This window comes from Nansenia antarctica (genome assembly GCF_963989245.1).
Source record: "Nansenia antarctica genome assembly, chromosome: 7".
NCBI lineage: Eukaryota > Metazoa > Chordata > Actinopteri > Argentiniformes > Microstomatidae > Nansenia > Nansenia antarctica.
In genome coordinates this window covers 50,331,402-50,352,434 of record NC_137677.1, presented here as the reverse complement: position 1 = coordinate 50,352,434, position 21,033 = coordinate 50,331,402, and the positions used below count along the sequence as shown (strand labels likewise).

Genomic DNA, 21,033 nt, shown 5'->3' with positions numbered 1-21,033 from the left:
TGGGAATGAGGTACCGTCTGGCCAGCCTACTGGTCCTTCAGTCACGCCCCAAGAGTCTGGAGGACAAGCCTCAGAACGTGGAACATCAGGGTTAGAGTCGATGGACAGTCTGCTGCTCACCTGGCTAAACGCCCTTCAAAAGGTAGTCAGATGAGTCTCATACAGGATATGTAATTTAATGTAATGTCCTAATAGCCAGACATGTCAATAACAATGTCAATAACTCTGAGTGTAATTATCGTGGTGGTGATATTGATAATGGTGACATTTGTATGTATTGCTACATTTTGGACTTCAAAATGGCACAAGTAATGTATAAAGTAAAAAATAAGATGCTTCCAGACTGTATCCAGAGACTGTTTCAAGTTAGACAGAGTAATTACGAACTCAGAGGAATATGTATGTTTATGAAAACAAAGATTAGAACAAATGCAAAACAAAGATGTATAACAGTTAAAGGAGTTAACTTATGGAATACTTTTGAAAAGGAAATGAAAATGTGTAGTACACTAAAAGGATTAAAGAAATTACAAAAAAATAAGATGATTAACAAGTATAAAACAGAGGTATAAATATAGTTTTGTTTGGTATTTTTGAAAACATGCTTAAGTAAAAATGTGTTTATAAATGTTTCTATGTCTTGATTATGCACTCATAAGGGGAAAACCACTAATGTAAAAAGGTTAGGTGCATTAATATAGTTTTTTGTTTGGTACTTTTGAGTTTTCTGTTAAGATGCGTAAGTGAATTTTTGTTTATAAAAGTTTCAATGTTTTGATTATGTACTCATGGGGAAAAACCCATACATGTAAAAAGGGTAGGCGCAATAAGCCATGGCTTCAGCCTACACCTTTTTGGTCCTGGTGTTACGCATTGTGACTGTGTACATTTTTAATATCTGTATTATGAATTGTAAAGGGACCAAAATAAACATTCTCAATCAATACAGCATGCAAATATTGTGTGCAGGTTTTTATCATAATATGAGTGTGTCACTTACTATGATATCAACTGTATGTTTCATTGTTTTGGACTAATTGTTCTTATTTTTGACTTTGACCAAAGTCTGTCTCAAATGAGAACCACCCACAGATAATCTCTCTAGAGAGGGATGAGGTGGAGCTCTCCTCAGAGCCCCTCTCCATGGTGAGGACGCCTCCCATGACAGGTGAGGTGAAGATCCCCAGTGTCCTCGTGGAGGAAATGACCCTCCACCAGACCCTCCAGTCTGTTGATGAGGCCAAGGCAGAGCCCCAGGACATCATGACAGCCCCTGAAGTTGTACCCCCTCCTCAGAGAGAAGAGGGCCCCAGGGCCAAAGAAGCATGTATCCCTCCACAGACGGATGGTTATGAGCCCCAATCTACCCCTCCACAGAGGGATGAGGTGGAGCTTCTTCCAGAGGCCCTCTCCATGGTGAGGACACCTCCCATGACGGATGAGGTGAAGATTCCCAGTGTCCTCATGGAGGAAATGACCCTTCACCAGACCCCCCAGTCTGTTGATGAGCCCAAGGCAGAGCCCCAAGACATCATGACAGCCCCTGAGGTTGAACCACCTCCTCAGAGAGAAGAGGGCCCCAGGGCCAAAGAGGCATGTACCCCTCCACAGAGGGATGAGGTGGAGCTCCTTCCAGAGGCCCTCTCCATGGTGAGGACACCTCCCATGACGGTTGAGGTGAAGATGCCCAGCGTCCTCATGGAGGAAATGACCCTTCACCAGACCCCCCAGTCTGTTGATGAGCCCAAGGCAGAGCCCCAAGACATCATGACAGCCCCTGAGGTTGAACCACCTCCTCAGAGAGAAGAGGGCCCCAGGGCCAAAGAGGCATGTACCCCTCCACAGAGGGATGAGGTGGAGCTCCTTCCAGAGGCCCTCTCCATGGTGAGGACACCTCCCATGACGGTTGAGGTGAAGATGCCCAGCGTCCTCATTGAGGAAATGACCCTCCACCAGACCCTCCAGTCTGTTGATGAGGCCAAAGAGGCATGTACCCCTCCACAGTGGGATGAGGTGGAGATTCCCAGTGTCCTTGAGAAAATGACCCTCCATCGGACGATGATGAGGGATGAGGTGGAGCTCCTACCAGAGGTGGAGATTCCCAGTGTCCTCCTCTTTACCCACAGGGATGAAGACACAGCACCGGAGGTTGTTACCCCTCCCCAGAGGAAAGAGGTGGAGCTCCTCCCAAAGGCCCTGTCAGTGGTAAACACACCTCCCATGACAGGTGTCAACTCTCAGGCCAAGGCAGACAGCACGACACAGTTTGCCTTCTATACAACATTTAATCCCCAACAGAGGGACGAGGGGGACATCCTCCCTGACGCCGACCCCCCATCAAAGTGGGATCTGGAGATGGGTGCTGTGGGTGTGGCTACAGGTGTGGAGGAAATAACCCTCCACCAGACCCTCCAGTCTGTTGATGAGGCCAAGGCAGAGCCCCAGGACATCATGACAGCCCCTGAGGTTGTACCACCTCCACAGAGGGAAGGTTGGGAGCCCCAATCTACCCCTCCACAGAGGGATGAGGTGGAGCTTCTTAGTCAGGAGGTTGAGCCTCCACAACAGCTTGACACTAAAACGTGCCTCTGGAAGGTGGAGCTCCTTTCAAAGGCCCTCTCCATGGTGAGGACATTGCCCATGATGGTTCAGGTGGAGATGCCCAGCGTCCTCATGGAGGAAATGACCCTTCACCAGACCCCCCAGTCTGAATCTACCCCTCCACAGAGGGATGAGGTGGAGCTTCTTAGTCAGGAGGTTGAGCCTCCACAACAGCTTGACACTAAAACGTGCCTCTGGAAGGTGGAGCTCCTTTCAAAGGCCCTCTCCATGGTGAGGACATTGCCCATGATGGTTCAGGTGGAGATGCCCAGCGTCCTCATGGAGGAAATGACCCTTCACCAGACCCCCCAGTCTGTTGATGAGCCCAAGGCAGAGCCCCAAGACATCATGACAGCCCCTGAGGTTGAACCACCTCCTCAGAGAGAAGAGGGCCCCAGGGCCAAAGAGGCATGTACCCCTCCACAGAGGGATGAGGTGGAGCTCCTTCCAGAGGCCCTCTCCATGGTGAGGACACCTCCCATGACGGTTGAGGTGAAGATGCCCAGCGTCCTCATTGAGGAAATGACCCTCCACCAGACCCTCCAGTCTGTTGATGAGGCCAAAGAGGCATGTACCCCTCCACAGTGGGATGAGGTGGAGATTCCCATTGTCCTTGAGAAAATGACCCTCCATCGGACGATGATGAGGGATGAGGTGGAGCTCCTACCAGAGGTGGAGATTCCCAGTGTCCTCCTCTTTACCCACAGGGATGAAGACACAGCACCGGAGGTTGTTACCCCTCCCCAGAGGAAAGAGGTGGAGCTCCTCCCAAAGGCCCTGTCAGTGGTAAACACACCTCCCATGACAGGTGTCAACTCTCAGGCCAAGGCAGACAGCACGACACAGTTTGCCTTCTATACAACATTTAATCCCCAACAGAGGGACGAGGGGGACATCCTCCCTGACGCCGACCCCCCATCAAAGTGGGATCTGGAGATGGGTGCTGTGGGTGTGGCTACAGGTGTGGAGGAAATAACCCTCCACCAGACCCTCCAGTCTGTTGATGAGGCCAAGGCAGAGCCCCAGGACATCATGACAGCCCCTGAGGTTGTACCACCTCCACAGAGGGAAGGTTGGGAGCCCCAATCTACCCCTCCACAGAGGGATGAGGTGGAGCTTCTTAGTCAGGAGGTTGAGCCTCCACAACAGCTTGACACTAAAACGTGCCTCTGGAAGGTGGAGCTCCTTTCAAAGGCCCTCTCCATGGTGAGGACATTGCCCATGATGGTTCAGGTGGAGATGCCCAGCGTCCTCATGGAGGAAATGACCCTTCACCAGACCCCCCAGTCTGAATCTACCCCTCCACAGAGGGATGAGGTGGAGCTTCTTAGTCAGGAGGTTGAGCCTCCACAACAGCTTGACACTAAAACGTGCCTCTGGAAGGTGGAGCTCCTTTCAAAGGCCCTCTCCATGGTGAGGACATTGCCCATGATGGTTCAGGTGGAGATGCCCAGCGTCCTCATGGAGGAAATGACCCTTCACCAGACCCCCCAGTCTGTTGATGAGCCCAAGGCAGAGCCCCAAGACATCATGACAGCCCCTGAGGTTGAACCACCTCCTCAGAGAGAAGAGGGCCCCAGGGCCAAAGAGGCATGTACCCCTCCACAGAGGGATGAGGTGGAGCTCCTTCCAGAGGCCCTCTCCATGGTGAGGACACCTCCCATGACGGTTGAGGTGAAGATGCCCAGCGTCCTCATTGAGGAAATGACCCTCCACCAGACCCTCCAGTCTGTTGATGAGGCCAAAGAGGCATGTACCCCTCCACAGTGGGATGAGGTGGAGATTCCCAGTGTCCTTGAGAAAATGACCCTCCATCGGACGATGATGAGGGATGAGGTGGAGCTCCTACCAGAGGTGGAGATTCCCAGTGTCCTCCTCTTTACCCACAGGGATGAAGACACAGCACCGGAGGTTGTTACCCCTCCCCAGAGGAAAGAGGTGGAGCTCCTCCCAAAGGCCCTGTCAGTGGTAAACACACCTCCCATGACAGGTGTCAACTCTCAGGCCAAGGCAGACAGCACGACACAGTTTGCCTTCTATACAACATTTAATCCCCAACAGAGGGACGAGGGGGACATCCTCCCTGACGCCGACCCCCCATCAAAGTGGGATCTGGAGATGGGTGCTGTGGGTGTGGCTACAGGTGTGGAGGAAATAACCCTCCACCAGACCCTCCAGTCTGTTGATGAGGCCAAGGCAGAGCCCCAGGACATCATGACAGCCCCTGAGGTTGTACCACCTCCACAGAGGGAAGGTTGGGAGCCCCAATCTACCCCTCCACAGAGGGATGAGGTGGAGCTTCTTAGTCAGGAGGTTGAGCCTCCACAACAGCTTGACACTAAAACGTGCCTCTGGAAGGTGGAGCTCCTTTCAAAGGCCCTCTCCATGGTGAGGACATTGCCCATGATGGTTCAGGTGGAGATGCCCAGCGTCCTCATGGAGGAAATGACCCTTCACCAGACCCCCCAGTCTGAATCTACCCCTCCACAGAGGGATGAGGTGGAGCTTCTTAGTCAGGAGGTTGAGCCTCCACAACAGCTTGACACTAAAACGTGCCTCTGGAAGGTGGAGCTCCTTTCAAAGGCCCTCTCCATGGTGAGGACATTGCCCATGATGGTTCAGGTGGAGATGCCCAGCGTCCTCATGGAGGAAATGACCCTTCACCAGACCCCCCAGTCTGTTGATGAGCCCAAGGCAGAGCCCCAAGACATCATGACAGCCCCTGAGGTTGAACCACCTCCTCAGAGAGAAGAGGGCCCCAGGGCCAAAGAGGCATGTACCCCTCCACAGAGGGATGAGGTGGAGCTCCTTCCAGAGGCCCTCTCCATGGTGAGGACACCTCCCATGACGGTTGAGGTGAAGATGCCCAGCGTCCTCATTGAGGAAATGACCCTCCACCAGACCCTCCAGTCTGTTGATGAGGCCAAAGAGGCATGTACCCCTCCACAGTGGGATGAGGTGGAGATTCCCAGTGTCCTTGAGAAAATGACCCTCCATCGGACGATGATGAGGGATGAGGTGGAGCTCCTACCAGAGGTGGAGATTCCCAGTGTCCTCCTCTTTACCCACAGGGATGAAGACACAGCACCGGAGGTTGTTACCCCTCCCCAGAGGAAAGAGGTGGAGCTCCTCCCAAAGGCCCTGTCAGTGGTAAACACACCTCCCATGACAGGTGTCAACTCTCAGGCCAAGGCAGACAGCACGACACAGTTTGCCTTCTATACAACATTTAATCCCCAACAGAGGGACGAGGGGGACATCCTCCCTGACGCCGACCCCCCATCAAAGTGGGATCTGGAGATGGGTGCTGTGGGTGTGGCTACAGGTGTGGAGGAAATAACCCTCCACCAGACCCTCCAGTCTGTTGATGAGGCCAAGGCAGAGCCCCAGGACATCATGACAGCCCCTGAGGTTGTACCACCTCCACAGAGGGAAGGTTGGGAGCCCCAATCTACCCCTCCACAGAGGGATGAGGTGGAGCTTCTTAGTCAGGAGGTTGAGCCTCCACAACAGCTTGACACTAAAACGTGCCTCTGGAAGGTGGAGCTCCTTTCAAAGGCCCTCTCCATGGTGAGGACATTGCCCATGATGGTTCAGGTGGAGATGCCCAGCGTCCTCATGGAGGAAATGACCCTTCACCAGACCCCCCAGTCTGAATCTACCCCTCCACAGAGGGATGAGGTGGAGCTTCATAGTCAGGAGGTTGAGCCTCCACAACAGCTTGACACTAAAACGTGCCTCTGGAAGGTGGAGCTCCTTTCAAAGGCCCTCTCCATGGTGAGGACATTGCCCATGATGGTTCAGGTGGAGATGCCCAGCGTCCTCATGGAGGAAATGACCCTTCACCAGACCCCCCAGTCTGTTGATGAGCCCAAGGCAGAGCCCCAAGACATCATGACAGCCCCTGAGGTTGAACCACCTCCTCAGAGAGAAGAGGGCCCCAGGGCCAAAGAGGCATGTACCCCTCCACAGAGGGATGAGGTGGAGCTCCTTCCAGAGGCCCTCTCCATGGTGAGGACACCTCCCATGACGGTTGAGGTGAAGATGCCCAGCGTCCTCATTGAGGAAATGACCCTCCACCAGACCCTCCAGTCTGTTGATGAGGCCAAAGAGGCATGTACCCCTCCACAGTGGGATGAGGTGGAGATTCCCAGTGTCCTTGAGAAAATGACCCTCCATCGGACGATGATGAGGGATGAGGTGGAGCTCCTACCAGAGGTGGAGATTCCCAGTGTCCTCCTCTTTACCCACAGGGATGAAGACACAGCACCGGAGGTTGTTACCCCTCCCCAGAGGAAAGAGGTGGAGCTCCTCCAAAAGGCCCTGTCAGTGGTAAACACACCTCCCATGACAGGTGTCAACTCTCAGGCCAAGGCAGACAGCACGACACAGTTTGCCTTCTATACAACATTTAATCCCCAACAGAGGGACGAGGGGGACATCCTCCCTGACGCCGACCCCCCATCAAAGTGGGATCTGGAGATGGGTGCTGTGGGTGTGGCTACAGGTGTGGAGGAAATAACCCTCCACCAGACCCTCCAGTCTGTTGATGAGGCCAAGGCAGAGCCCCAGGACATCATGACAGCCCCTGAGGTTGTACCACCTCCACAGAGGGAAGGTTGGGAGCCCCAATCTACCCCTCCACAGAGGGATGAGGTGGAGCTTCTTAGTCAGGAGGTTGAGCCTCCACAACAGCTTGACACTAAAACGTGCCTCTGGAAGGTGGAGCTCCTTTCAAAGGCCCTCTCCATGGTGAGGACATTGCCCATGATGGTTCAGGTGGAGCCTCCTAGTGACCTCTTCGAGGAAGTTGACCTTCTGGACAAGGCAGTGGCCAAAAACACTGTGACCCCGACACAGTTTGCCTTCTTGAAGGCATTTAATCCCCAACAGCGGGACCAGTGTCACCAGCTCCCTGACACCAACCCCCTATATAAGTGGGATCTGCTGGAGATTGGCGCTCTGGGTGTTGGGCCTCCACAACAGCTGGGAGTTCGACCGAAAACCTGCCTTGAGGTGAGACCCCAGATTACTACACACAGGGGTAAAACATGCGCTTCATCAGAGGACAAGGGGCAGGATTTAGATCCAGCTACACCTTAAGGTCCACATTTAACTATCATCTTACAGCAGTCATATTCTAACTGTACAAGCATTGCTTTTTATCCAACTCATTCAGGTTAGTTTCATTGAGCAGATTTTATTTATATAATTATTTTTCACAGAGCATGCCCTTTCCATCACCTCCACCAATGATGGCTCCACCAACGACAGCTGCCCTTAAGATGGTTCCCCTCATGAAGCCTTACTGTCTGTGGGATCCTCCATCTACCACTCCAGGACACATACACTCTAGGAGTGCAGGTAATTACTGCTGTGGCGTAACTCCTTACACCCAGTCAGTCTGTAATGATTATAATGACTGTGGTGATGATGGTGATGATGACGATAATTTGATCATGTTTTTTTTTCAGTCTGTAATGACTGTAATCAGTACTCAAGTTGTAAAAGAAAATCAGGGGGGGGATGGTGGATTTTATCATATGGGGACAATTTTAGCATCCCCACAGGTAAAATGTAAAAATGTTGGTAAAAATGTCAATTGCATGTGTGCGCGTGCCCCCTCGCCCACAGTATTTTACTCAATATGCACAAAACTAAATGTTGAAATAGCAGTAATACCACGTTCATTGATAGAATGACATAAGGGATGGAAAGGGGGGATGGCAGTTTTAGAAGGGGGATGATTTTTACTGTTTTTATTTCAGAGGGGATGCCATCCCCCCTCATCCCCCCTCAACTCGAGTGCTGACTGTAATGACTGTGGTGATGTTGACGAACATTTTATCATGTTTTTTCCTAGTAACAATATGTCCAGTGAGGAGGTCCCCCGAACTTCTGAACCCCAGTGTAATGGCCTCCACGGGTCCAGGACAGGGACCTGGAGCGCTGCTGGACCCAATGGACCCCGCAACAATGATGGACCCCGCAACAACCATGGCGCCCATCCCCAAGACACTGGAGAGTCAGTACTTATTTGAGCCATTTGTTTTCTCTCTTCTGCGTTGAGTTACATTATGGTTATGACCAGGGGTGCACATAACTGGTGCGCCAGTGCGCATGCGTCGCCAAAATGCATCCTGCGCGGTAGATCAGCCGCATGAACGCGCTCTTGCGCACCAACAGCTGGAAGCGCTGGGAGAGGAATTTACTTCCTCAAAATCCACCTGCTGACTGCTGACTGCTGCATCACTGCAAGCCCCACTAAGTAACTATTTGCCGTCCCCGACGAGTAATCCATCACAACAGTCGACCGACGACGACCACGGCGACTCCCCTCACGAAAACATTCGGAAAGTATCGTAAATCGTACTTTCATTCCGCGTATCGCGTATCGCACGGTTATCACGCCGCGGCGCCGCCACGTAAAAATTCAGTCCCGAACGACTCGTCGCTAAAAGGAAAAACAACACCAAGGGACTTCACGTTTCTTTTCTCTGAAGCTTTCAAACGTTCAGACGTTCGTTTTACAGCTTCATTATCGCACATCCCTGACCCAGGGAATATGGTTGGGAATTCTATTAGAAAAAGAAAAAAAAAGACTTTGTTGCACAATCAAAATAATGAGCTATTTAAAGTGATAGCCTACAACATCCTCTACCATGGTTGAAATTGAGGACAGTATTAACAGCAGTCAAGAGAGCAGTGATGAAGATGATTAAGCTTGTAGCATAAATAAATGCTTAGGCTGTAACTTTTTGTTGAAAAGTTGATTTCAGTGTTTACAGAACAGAGCAGTGCTTAAAGAGATGTCAGTTGATTTCATTGTGTTTAAAGGAGTCTGACAGACTTTCATGCTTAAAGAGCAGTCATTTGATTTTGCATTTGTTTATTTTGTTTTGCACACAATCATTTGTTCGTTCATCTTTATTTATGAATAAATGTCGTTTTGCTACTATAAGTTATCCATGTATCCCTTTTTTATCCATCCTGTGGGACGGGTCGTGACTCGCGAGCTCGGGGAGCACCAAGCAGCATCCCTAGGTGCTCCTCTGAGCACTGGCCCCAAAAAGTTATGTGCACCCCTGGTTATGACTGCTTTTAACAGACAGAGAGTAATGTGTTTTTTAATGTCTCTACAGCTACCAAGGAGAAGGGCCATGGTCTTCTGGGAAATGTTGTGTCCCATATCAGGAGAGTTGCCAGTTTAGGTAAGACCCTCCCAGCTATTTTAAGACCCGTTTTAGACATTTTCACCTTTGGTTTACTGCTTTCTGTGTAATGCAGAAAACATACTGTATATATATTCATTATTTCCTGAACTTAAAATGTGTTCTTTACAGTAACATGCAGCTTGACTGAAGTAACAGTGTAAATGACTTTTTTCTTTCTTTCACAGGCTATGATAATCCCCAAAGGAGCCTTTTCACTGATACCGATTATTTTAAAAAAAACAACTAAAAAATTTCCCAAAACTTCTCGGCATATCAAATAAAATAAAAAGCATTCCCACCGCTTCTCTCATTCATTCCTTAAATCAGATGGACTTGTGTGTTTTACCTTTTATCTTTCCATAGTGTCATTTGCTCTCTGAGTTTAGACAGGTATGTTGGAGGTGTACTACATTGAAATGTGCTATGAAGAGCTTTGCATTTTTTTTTTACTGATTTATTTGCCCTGCAATCAACTTGTCAGTCAATTGTTGGAATTTGGTATTTTTGCTCTAGGCACAGAGTCACCCATATTCGGCACCCCTAGAGCAATTAGGGGTTAAGTGCCTTGCTCAAGGCCACATGCAAGCTCCCTCCTGAGGCAGGGATCAAACTAGCCAGCCAACTGCTAGCCAGCCTCTCTAACCTCTAGGCTACCTACCAAAGCATTGATCCTTCCCAATGTGAACTGGATCTACTCTGACCAGTGTCAAACATCAAATTGAGCAAACACCGCAACATAAGGTTGAACTAACCCTTATCTTCTTTGCAAGTGGCATAGATTGTTACCAGGGCCGTTACCAAAACGTATAAGAGGAAGTTACTGTAATTTAGCCGCTAACACGCTCGCGACGTTGCAAGCTAAACTCCAAAATGCTAGGTGACAGAGCAATAGACCCAGAATATTTTTTAAAGGATTTTTAAAATACTTTTATTGACAACAAGAAATGTTTGATGAAAAAAAAAAGAAAAAAGAAACACACATGAAAAAGCATAATCAAAGTTAGCTCTTTGCGCAACAGCATCCTTACACATAAGGACAAACATGGTTTGAGGAAACATCATTAAGGCCCCTTCAAGTGAATTGTCAAAACAAACAGTATATCAACTCTTCAATCCAACATGGTGTTTGGCTTTCATCATGGCATTTTTGTAGAACAGGAAAAAACTGTCAATAATATGACCACGTTGGTGACTTGTAAGAACTTGAACAGGCAAAAACATAGGACAATAGGGAAGAAGCTTGGTGAGAAGGCAACAACTGGTGGCGCAATTATTAGAAAATGGAAGAAATGTAAGATGACGGTCAATCTCCCTCGGTGTGTGTGTGTGTGTGTGTGTGTGTGTGTGTGTGTGTGTGTGTGTGTGTGTGTGTGTGTGTGTGTGCGCGCGTGCACGTGTGTGTGTGTGTGTGTGTGTGTGTGTGTGTGTGTGTGTGTGTGTGTGTGTGTGTGTGTGTGTGTGTGTGTGTGTGTGTGTGTGTGTGTGTGTGTGTGTGTGTGAGGGAGAGAGAGATAAAACCACCATAAGACTGTCACTGTACATATATAATCATTTATTTATTGTACTATGCCTTTAATTGTATGTACATTACATTACATTTAGTTTTAGTTTTTATCTTCACACCTGCATTGGCAAACGTATGTTTCCCATGCCAATAAAGCCCTTTAAATTGAAATTGAGAGAGAGAGAGAGAGAGAGAGAGAGAGAGAGAGAGAGAGAGAGAGAGAGAGAGAGAGAGAGAGAGAGAGAGAGAGAGAGAGAGAGAGAGAGAGAGAGAGAAGAGCGAGAGAGAGAGCGCATGCGCGCAGCCCGCAGACGATGTGCCGTCTCCCACCCTGCACCCATTCGCTCGAGCAGCTGCTGTGTTGTGTGTTCAACTAGCCTGGTTACGAGTGGGGATTTCATCTACAAATAATAAAAGGTAAGTCCAATGTTCATTTAGCCATTACTGCAAGGTCAGATATCTGGCTCTAAATAAAAGTCAATTTACTCATTATCTGCCTTGAGTGACCGTATAGCTCCATATGATACATGCTAGCTAACCTGGTGGCTACGAATGAATAACCTACAGCTAGCTAGAACGGGCTAGCATTGGCTAGCATGATGACCGGGCATAGAATGATCCATAAACTTATGAAATGTCATTCTTACGAGAATATTTCTTGCATTGCACGAGTGACCAATTTGAACTATCGATTGCTATTGTGGTTAGTTTGTATTGGTACACTAGTTGATGTGTACATTTGTAGTGCCAGTTTATCAGCCTCTGACCTGCCTCGTCTGCAATCAGGGCAGGTGGATACTGCAGCCATGTATGATGCATACATACGCCTTGAAATCTTTTACACCCAACATTTCAACAAATCGTGACGTTAGAATTATAAGGTTCTATCTCAATTTTTTGTCAAAATTGAGTTTTTTACATAATCTGATCCATTAGGTGTTTATTAATGCCTGTGTGGTGTTATTTTTAAAATGTTGCATTTTTTTAGTTAGTAATTCATAAAATACAAAAGTTCCATCTCACAAAACATATGGAATGTAAAAACATTGACGCTCAATATCTCTGAACTACTCTAAATGGAGATAGAACCTTATCATTCTAAGCTCACGAAATGCTGTTGTAATGTTAAGCCCACTAGCTACAACTCATAAAGCCTACTGATCCGATCATGTTTGTTGAATTGGCCATGTAATTACTTAATTGCAGTGCAGATTCTGATTCAGTGTGTATAATTGTATATGCTAATATGTGTTTTTTGAGTGAGCAGGGGGGGACACTTATAAACGTTGCGTACGCAAAAAAGCAGGCGTACGCCACTTTTACGCAAGCTTTGGGATTTATAAAAAACTAACTTGGCGTGAAAATGTGATGTAGAAATACCTCTCCCGTATTATATATGAAGAATTACCTGGACTGCACACACAAAAAAGAAAAAGTCGTGACGTGCGTGCGCACTGTTATAAATCAGAATATTTGTGTGCGTAAACGTTCTGCCTTTCGTACTTACGCAACCTTACAGTTTTATAAATGACCCCCCAGGTATCTGCCATGACGTCTCGTGCTGGCCCTCGAGCTGCAGGCACTGATGGAAGTGACTTCAAACATAGAGAGAAGGTGGCGTCACACTACCAGATGAGGTACAGTAAACAAGCCTGCCTGCCTGTCTGTCTCTCTCGCTGTCTGTCTGTGTGTCTCTCTCGCTGTCTGTCTAATTGTTTGATTGTCTGTCACTCACAAGTTTCTCTAATATTCAACAAAAGTGTACATGTCAGTGAACAGTCTGTGCTGACACTATGTATAACTGAACAGCAGTAAAGGCTATATTTCATCCTCTCCTCCATGGCTTTGTCTGTACTGATTTAAAAACACTGGATAGGCCATTTGATGGACCCACTTTTCATCATCCGTACAGATGAGGTAAAGAAAATGGGGGAAATGTCATGTGCTGATGACATACAGCATCTTTCTTCTCTTGTATTCCAGTGCCTCTCTAAAGTCGGAGCTCCGAAAGCTGAACATTGTCCATTTTTTGCTCTGGCTGCTGGCAGCAGCCCAGGTGACAGTCAGCCACCTCAACCTTGTGTCACACGACACCGTGGCCATGCCCTACCGATGGGAGTATCCCTACCTGCTGAGTCTCCTCCCACTGCTCTTCAGTAGCCTCTCAATACCCAAGAACAACATCAGCTACCTGGTGATCTCCATGATCAGCTCAGGGCTGTTCTCTGTGGCACCACTGATATATGGCAGCATGGAGATGTTCCCCGTGGCACAGCAGCTCTACCGACACGGCATGGCCTACCGCTTTATCTTCGGCTTCTCTGCAGTGACCGTTATGTACCTGGTGTTGGTAATTGCTGTGCAGGTACATGCCTGGCAGATCTACTACAGCAAGAAGCTTTTAGATGCATGGTTCACCTCCACTCAGGAGAAGAAGAAGAAATAATTCAGAGAGGGTGTTGTGACTGGGACAAACTGTGTTTTTGCTATTTCTATATGTCTTGGATACAAACATGTGTATGTTGATGCTCTGTTATTTATTTTAGACCTCATGTTATCTCAATGTCATATATCCCCCCCCAAAAATCTCATCCACACAAAATGTACTGCCTAACATATTCCTCTGACCCAGTTCTCTACCTGCTGCCATAATGACACCCCCTTCTCTACTTGTTGCCATATGTGATGAGCCTAACCACTAGACTAACCACCCATGTCTGACTTCAGCTGGGCCAGCTAGTAGCGTTTCTCTCATTTACCCGGGCTCAAGAGTCAACAAATTCCCTCTGAGATCCAGAGTTTACTGAAACAAATGAATGCGGCCCTTCATAGAGAGAATGTTAACTTTGTCACAGAGAAAAAGTATAGAGAATGTGCCTCTTTGTCTCAATGGGAAAGGAATGAGGACTGGAGTAGTTTCCATGACTAGATATCCGGTGTTAAAAAACTGAAAAACACTGCCATGCGCATGCACACATACTCAAGTTGTGATCAACAGAGATGGGTTGCTACAGCAGCATTACATGCAATGCACAGTGTCTGACTGTTACCAATTGGTTTTGATTTGCCCTGCAATGTGCTCATATTTATTCTCATCGTTTACCTCTGATTTCTTAATGTCCTGTTGTGCTTACTTTGTATGTCGTAGTGCTTGCCGTCCATAGTCTTCCCCTCGCTCATGTTTTAACCAACAATAAAAATTGGATATTGAATTCTCTAGTGGTCTTTATTTTGTTACTTATCTTGTGATGCATTGATTGATTGCTGGGTGGGTGGGGGGGTTGATAACTGCATTTTTGTGAGAACCTATTTCACTATGTTTGACATGCACAATTTTGAGAAAGTCTAAGGCATTTATATAATGTGCAATTACATTGTATATTAATGCGACTGTAGACCTAAGCAAAATCAGCTGATGCGCAAAATTCATCCAGTGCCAAACTAGTTTGACCACTGCGCCTGCGCGCCGCTGTAATGCCACGTACAGGTTGACGTTGTCGACGAGCGGTGACACTTCCTGGTGTGAGGCTGGGACTCTGTGCTCTCTGGCCCGGGTACACATTTTGACTGGCACGGTCCTGCGAGAACCATCGAAAACGCGGAGGGATCAAGTCGTTCAGTTACAGGTGGGACAAGTTAGCCTCTCTCTAAGGTGATGTTCATGCTGGTAATAACAGATCCTCACGCTTTACGTTACAGCAATCTGTCAGGCTAGGCTAGGCTAGCACCTACTCAGTTCATAACAACAGGTGATGCTAAAGGTACATCTTTTTTTATCTACGTGTTTTACACAGAAGTAGAATTGCAATGAATAAACCAACGGGTTGTGTTAAATCCTATTACATCCTTCGTGATAAACATGAATTATCTGACACCGGTAAGAGATTGCTAAAAATGGGGGGTGGATTATTTAGCAGGAACTCAACATTCCACCGTTCAATAGCAGTTTTACACTGGTCTGTATTTGGCATGGTTCTACGTCCTGTCAGTGACACAGGAAAATGGCCTGTGTGTTTATTTCAAGGCTGTGTTCGTACATTCGCTCTGAGAGCGCCGGAGCGCACGCTGGGTTCAACCTCACAAAGGGGGCCAAGTAATATGATTGGACAAGAGGCACTCAGTGGGTGCTGATCAGATTTCCAGAGCGTATTTACGAACGCACCCCAAGAATAGCTAGCATAGCTAAGCAGATAGCCTGCCTGCTGTCAAGTTGTTATTCGTCATAATAACGTGAGCCGTAGTTGAAGGCAACTGGTTTTTATTCACCGTGTAATTGTTGTCTAGAAAGCCAGCTACAAATGACGGATGAGAATATGTTCTAAGTATTAGTTAGCTAGTTAACGAGCTAAACTTAGCATAGCTATGCCAGTGTCAATTATGATGCAAAGCCCCGAAACCTCGCCCTAGTCTGATAGCTGGACACTTCTGACCTAATACTAGTATCAATTGTTTACTATGCCAGAGACTGTCATCATTTGCTTGCTATCTAGCTGGACAGATTCTAAAGTAGATGGAACTAATCACATTACAGTTGTTTAGCTAGTCCCCTACAAACTCGGATTGCTTTACAGGCTGGTGATGGGTAAATTCAAAGGGATTTGTTTTTATGACAGCTAGATGATGAAGCATTCTCCCTGCTTGCCTCACTCACTCACTCAGTCCTTCCATGTTCTTCCCTGTCATTGACTCACTAGGCCTTTTCATTGATCATTCAATAGCAATGTGTAGAAGATCCACTGACTAGACACATTGTGGTAGCTCTACCTTATCAATTACCATATCAATTTGGTATGCATCACAGGCCAAAGTCTCTGAGGAAACCTATAACAACAGGCCCCAGAGTGTAGGCTAGCTACCTACTACCTAGTCCGCCAGGTCATGTCATATCTGAACCTTAGACTTTGGAAGCCGAGTGGAACTCTACAGTAGTAGGCGTTGTACCGAGCAGTGGACCCATCTGGGACGGTGGTGGCCTAGGAGACAATGAGTTGGACTGGTGACCAGAAGGTCATGAGTTCAAATCCCATCTAGGCCCACTAGTGTGCCCTTGAGTAAGGCACTTAGTCCTAAATGACTCCAAGGAGACTGTCCCTGTAATCTGTAAATCGCTTTGGATAAAAGCGTCTGCTAAATGGTTAACTGAAAAATGAATCTGAGCGCAGTGGAGTACTTGGTTATCAGTGTCACTGTGTATCAGCCTTGACTGGATGTCATGTCATTGCAAAGGAAACGAGAGAATCCACCGTTGTTTGTTTCTTAATGGGACTAATACACAAGCGAAAAAACACTATGTCAGGGATGTTTTGTCCTGTGTACGGGACACAGCCTTATATCTCTTCGAAGGTTTGTTTGTGGCCTGCTGCTCCAGAGAGATTGTGGAGAAAGGGAGTCTGTGTGTGGAGTGTTTTAGTGCTAAATAAAGTTAAATCAGACCTGCTGTGTCTGTGTGTGTGTGTGTGTGTGTGTGTTGGCGATGTTAAATCCTGTTCCTCCTACCCCCTCAGCGGCGGGAGCAGTAGAGGGCGGACGGCACCATGAACGGACAGCTGGACCTGAGTGGGAAGCTGATCATCAAAGCCCAGCTGGGTGATGACATCAGACGCATCCCCATCCACAATGAGGACATCACCTACGACGAGCTGGTGCTGATGATGCAACGTGTGTTCCGTGGGAAGCTGCAGAGCAACGACGAGGTTACCATCAAATACAAGGACGAGGGTAAGGGCAGGAGACTGGGCCTGAAGACCAGACCAGACTAGAACTGTCAGGTACACACTTGACTAGATCTGCTTTACAGGGTTCCCACGGGTCCTTGAAATCCTTGAAAGTTTGTGAATTTGAGGAAAAAAAATCAAGGCCTTAAAAGTTTTTGAAAATAGACATGGGTCATTGAAAGTGCTTGAATTCCCCTCTCTCTCAAAAAAAATAAAATAATAATTTGTAATTATAGTAGATAAGTCACATTGCTTAACTTAACACAGTAACTTTAGACATATTTCACAATATATTGGTAGAAAGGCAAGAGACCATCTAGTGTTCAAGCCTCTACATTCAAAAGCCTCTCTTTTAATTGTTGTCTGTGAGCGGATAGTTCCTATTATATAAATTCTCATCTAGATCTGTCTCAAACTATGCCGTGTTGGGTCCTTGAATTTGAGGGAATTGAGTCTTGAAAGTCCTTGAAAAGTGTTTGAATTTGATGTTTCAGAAGGTGTGGGAACCCTGATACTAGATAGACTTGCATCTCATTTTGTTTACAATTAGGAGCATGTTAGATATCCCACCATCTAACACTCAGATGTACTGTATGCACCATCCCCTATAGTGATAGAAGCACACTTTGTCAAATGTTGTGTTCTGTTCTGTTCTCCTCTTGCAGACGATGACCTCATCACTATTTTTGACAGCTCGGACCTCTCCTTCGCCATCCAGTGCAGTAGAATACTCAAACTCACTTTGTTTGGTAAGTTTCACCTTTTTAAATGTGCAATATAGCAAGCTCGCAATAAACAACAATGTTGCACAGATTTGAGTGTGCGGATGCTGCTTTTTTGCACTATATTTGATATTCTTCAGCTCCAGCACTTCAGCGAAGTCTGATCACGGATGAGCGGTGGTATTTTCACTAAAGGTGCAATATGGAACATTCAAGCTTTCTAAAAGCTTCCTAATGGTTATAATGACTATGTTTAATCGGTAGCAATCCTATAAAAATCAACATGGTGTTACCGGCCAGGTGGGTATTCCATCAACGTTGCTAAAGGAAAATCCAGGCTTGTTTTTGGCTGGATTTTTTAATAAATCTCCCGAAACTTCATCAAATCAAAATAAGCCTGGATTTTCCTTAAGTGACGTTGAATACTTCCTAGGAGTGTTCTAGGGGAGTTTCACCTTTCTGTCTCTGGTGGCTGCCTCTTAGAATCATGCGCACATGCAGAAACACAGCAGTTAATGTCTGACACTGCAAGTCCGTTTCGGGGAGTTATATTATTACATTTAGTGCAGCAGCAGTTGTTCGGAACTTCACAATGAATTTCATTGTGGTGGCAGATTTCCAACAGACTCCTTTAAACTGTACACACTAATAGTTAAATGTTGTCTACTTTGATAAGCCATTAACGTGCTCTGATTTATTCTTGAAAAATGAACTTTTCAGGACCCTAGTAAATGCCAATGTACATCATCTTGCCACTGGAGGGCAGTCTAGTCCCATGTTATAACACATTGAACCCGAGTCCTTCACCTTGTGCCGTACCTGGAATGGTGAATGCTTTAGCGACTGTGCAGATTTAGCCATAGACAGAAACAACATGCTATAACCTTGAAACCCATTCGCTCAACTCATTATTTCACCTGCCCTACTCAAAGCTTGAGGCTGCACCTGCGCTTCAGATCTTGCCACTAAAGGCTTTGTTTTATGGGTGTGTTGGGTAGAGGACACAGACAGAAAGACTGACCTACTGTGTGATGCCTTTTCAGAATAGAACAGAACAGAAAACTCTTCACACGCTCTTCATAGAGAGACTGGTTTGACTGGCTAGACTGGTTTTATCCTCTAGTCCTCCACCCTATCCCCTGTGTCATCTCCAGCCCGGCTTAGGAGGATTAACCAACGGCCTATATTCATGTCATTTGATTTTCATGAGATTGGATCTTTCAGTCCCACAGAACCAGGTTCAGACATCCAATATGAATCTGCCAAGAGTCTTTCGGCTTAAAGCTAGAAGCCCTAAGGCATGTGTGCAAGTCTGGAATTGGAGTCCTGTGGTCTGTGATCTCACTGGATAACTACAGCACATTTGTCATGTGGTACGGATCTATCTCTGTTTTACGGTCGGGCAGCATGTCAGCCATGCGTTTTTACATACACACACACACACACACACACACACACTCCTCTCCTCCCACTTTCATCTCCAATGCCAACAGACTCCATGATGTCATTTCCTGTGCTCTGCTCCCAATTAGAGTGGTCCGGCGTGCTGCACTGTCCCCGCTATTATTAGAGAGGGGGCGGCGGGAAAGAACGACAGAATGAGAGAGAGAGAGAGAAAAGAGGGAGAAGAAGAAACATTTATATTTTCACAGATATTTCGCTCCGTCCCAAGCGTTCAACGCCGAGCCCCGGAGCGTCCGCACATGGCTGCGGCCGCGACCTCACGTGGAGCCGACGTTTCCAGACATGTGTTCCCCGGGACTGGGAAGCGGGGAGGGAAGAACTGCGCTACATGTCTCAATTCAGTACCTCCTGACCTTCCTTCAAGTCTCTGCTCAATGTTACGCACACACGACGGAATCTAATTTCCACTCTCACATTGGGGATTTGGGAGCTCCCCTGTAGTGTTTCTGGAAGCAGCTCACCTCTGTACAGTAATGCTCCAGGAGTTTTGAGAGTAATGAAGTTCTTTGTGGTTTGGGTCATGTTTGTTGACCCATGGGAAATCTGGGCCTAGTGGTTGCATTAACATTAGAGAGTGATAGACAACCTCCCACCACCCCCACCCCCCGTACCCTATTGCCCAACTCTCTCCTGCTATAACTGTCATTCCATGGTTCCAGACTGTCATCCGATGATGATGAGGTTGCCGGTCTGTTTGGGTATGTCAGCCGGGCTGCTGTATTTAAGGCCTGTGAGGAACATCAGTGGGATTCATTTAGGTGATGGACAACCCCCTCCAGTCTCCCTGAGCCCCAGACCAGAGGTGTGATCACTAGGCTGGAAGAACAGGGACAGATCCATCATACACACACACACACACACACACACACACACACACATATATATATATATATATATATATATACACACACACACATACCTGACCTGCATTAAAAGCATTTACAGACCTGATGAGCAGCAGAAATATAGCCATGCATCTTCTAGGAACAGAAGGTTGCCACTGTTTATCACGCATACAGCTTTTGTTGTTACTGATCTCACTGTAATGACCATACAGTGGGCTGCAAAAATGTGGGCACCCCCTGGTTTAAATGTCTGTTACAAACCTGAACACTAAATGCTACACAATTATACATGATACCTTTCTTAAAGCAAGGTTTCTTTTTATTTTCATTTTTAAATGATAAAAAAGGAAAAGGCCCCTGTGCAAAAGTTTGGGTACCCTTTTGGATTATTCTTTGTTACCTTTGGAGAAGATGATTACTAAGGCCCAGACCAAGGTGATTTACTCGTTAGGGCTTCAATGAGTCAGGTGAATATATTTCCAGGGTTGAACTATATATTCTGAAGTAACTCCATGTCCAAGGATGTCAGAATCAAGATAGTTCACTTCCACCATCAAGGAGAAGGCTACAAAAAACTGTTTCAAACTACTCATTTCCACTGTTAGAAACATCATCAGAAAATGGAAAATAAATGGAACAATTGAAGTCAAGGCAAGATCTGGAAGACCAAGACCAAGTAGCAGACACTGGTCTAGTTGTTCACAGGACAACAATACAGTGTACCAAACAACAAAGACCTACATGGCAGAGTTGCCAGAAAGAAGCCTTTCCTACGACCTCAACACAAAATTAAGCGTTTGAAGTATGCAAAAGAAAACCTTGAGAACCTGAAGCCTATTGGGAACAATGTGCTTTGTACTGATGTAACCTAAATGTAATTGTTTGGCTACAACCAAAGAAGGTATGTTTGGAGAAAAAATGGTGAAGCATTTGTAGAGAAGAACACTTTGCCAACTGTTAAGCTTGGAG

At 46.9% G+C, this 21,033-nt stretch overlaps 2 protein-coding genes across 3 annotated transcripts in view; both read left to right on the top strand.

The window, feature by feature from the left end:
* Positions 1-11,644: 11,644 nt before the first annotated feature.
* Positions 11,645-14,505, top strand: jagn1a (jagunal homolog 1a). Its single transcript, XM_080535682.1, has 3 exons — positions 11,645-11,736; positions 12,859-12,956; positions 13,303-14,505. The coding sequence occupies exons 2-3, from the start codon at positions 12,868-12,870 to the stop codon at positions 13,763-13,765; spliced, it is 552 nt and encodes a 183-aa protein (XP_080391808.1). The 5' UTR covers positions 11,645-11,736; positions 12,859-12,867; the 3' UTR covers positions 13,766-14,505.
* Positions 14,506-14,809: 304 nt separating this feature from the next.
* The window catches only part of tfg (trafficking from ER to golgi regulator), a 20,208-nt gene continuing 13,984 nt past the window's right edge, over positions 14,810-21,033 (top strand). For both annotated transcript variants that reach the window (XM_080535568.1, XM_080535567.1), the window contains exons 1-3: positions 14,810-14,945; positions 16,824-17,037; positions 17,699-17,782. In XM_080535568.1, coding sequence (XP_080391694.1) covers positions 16,854-17,037; positions 17,699-17,782 — 268 coding nt within the window. In that variant the 5' untranslated portion in view covers positions 14,810-14,945; positions 16,824-16,853. The remainder of the gene's footprint in view (positions 14,946-16,823; positions 17,038-17,698; positions 17,783-21,033) is intronic.

Coding starts and splice junctions, on each gene's coding strand:
- jagn1a (XM_080535682.1), top strand. CDS start 12,868: ATGACGTCTCGTGCTGGCCCTCGAGCTGCAGGCACTGATGGAAGTGAC. Junction 12,957..13,302: donor GCGTCACACTACCAGATGAG/GTACAGTAAACA, acceptor CTTGTATTCCAG/TGCCTCTCTAAAGTCGGAGC.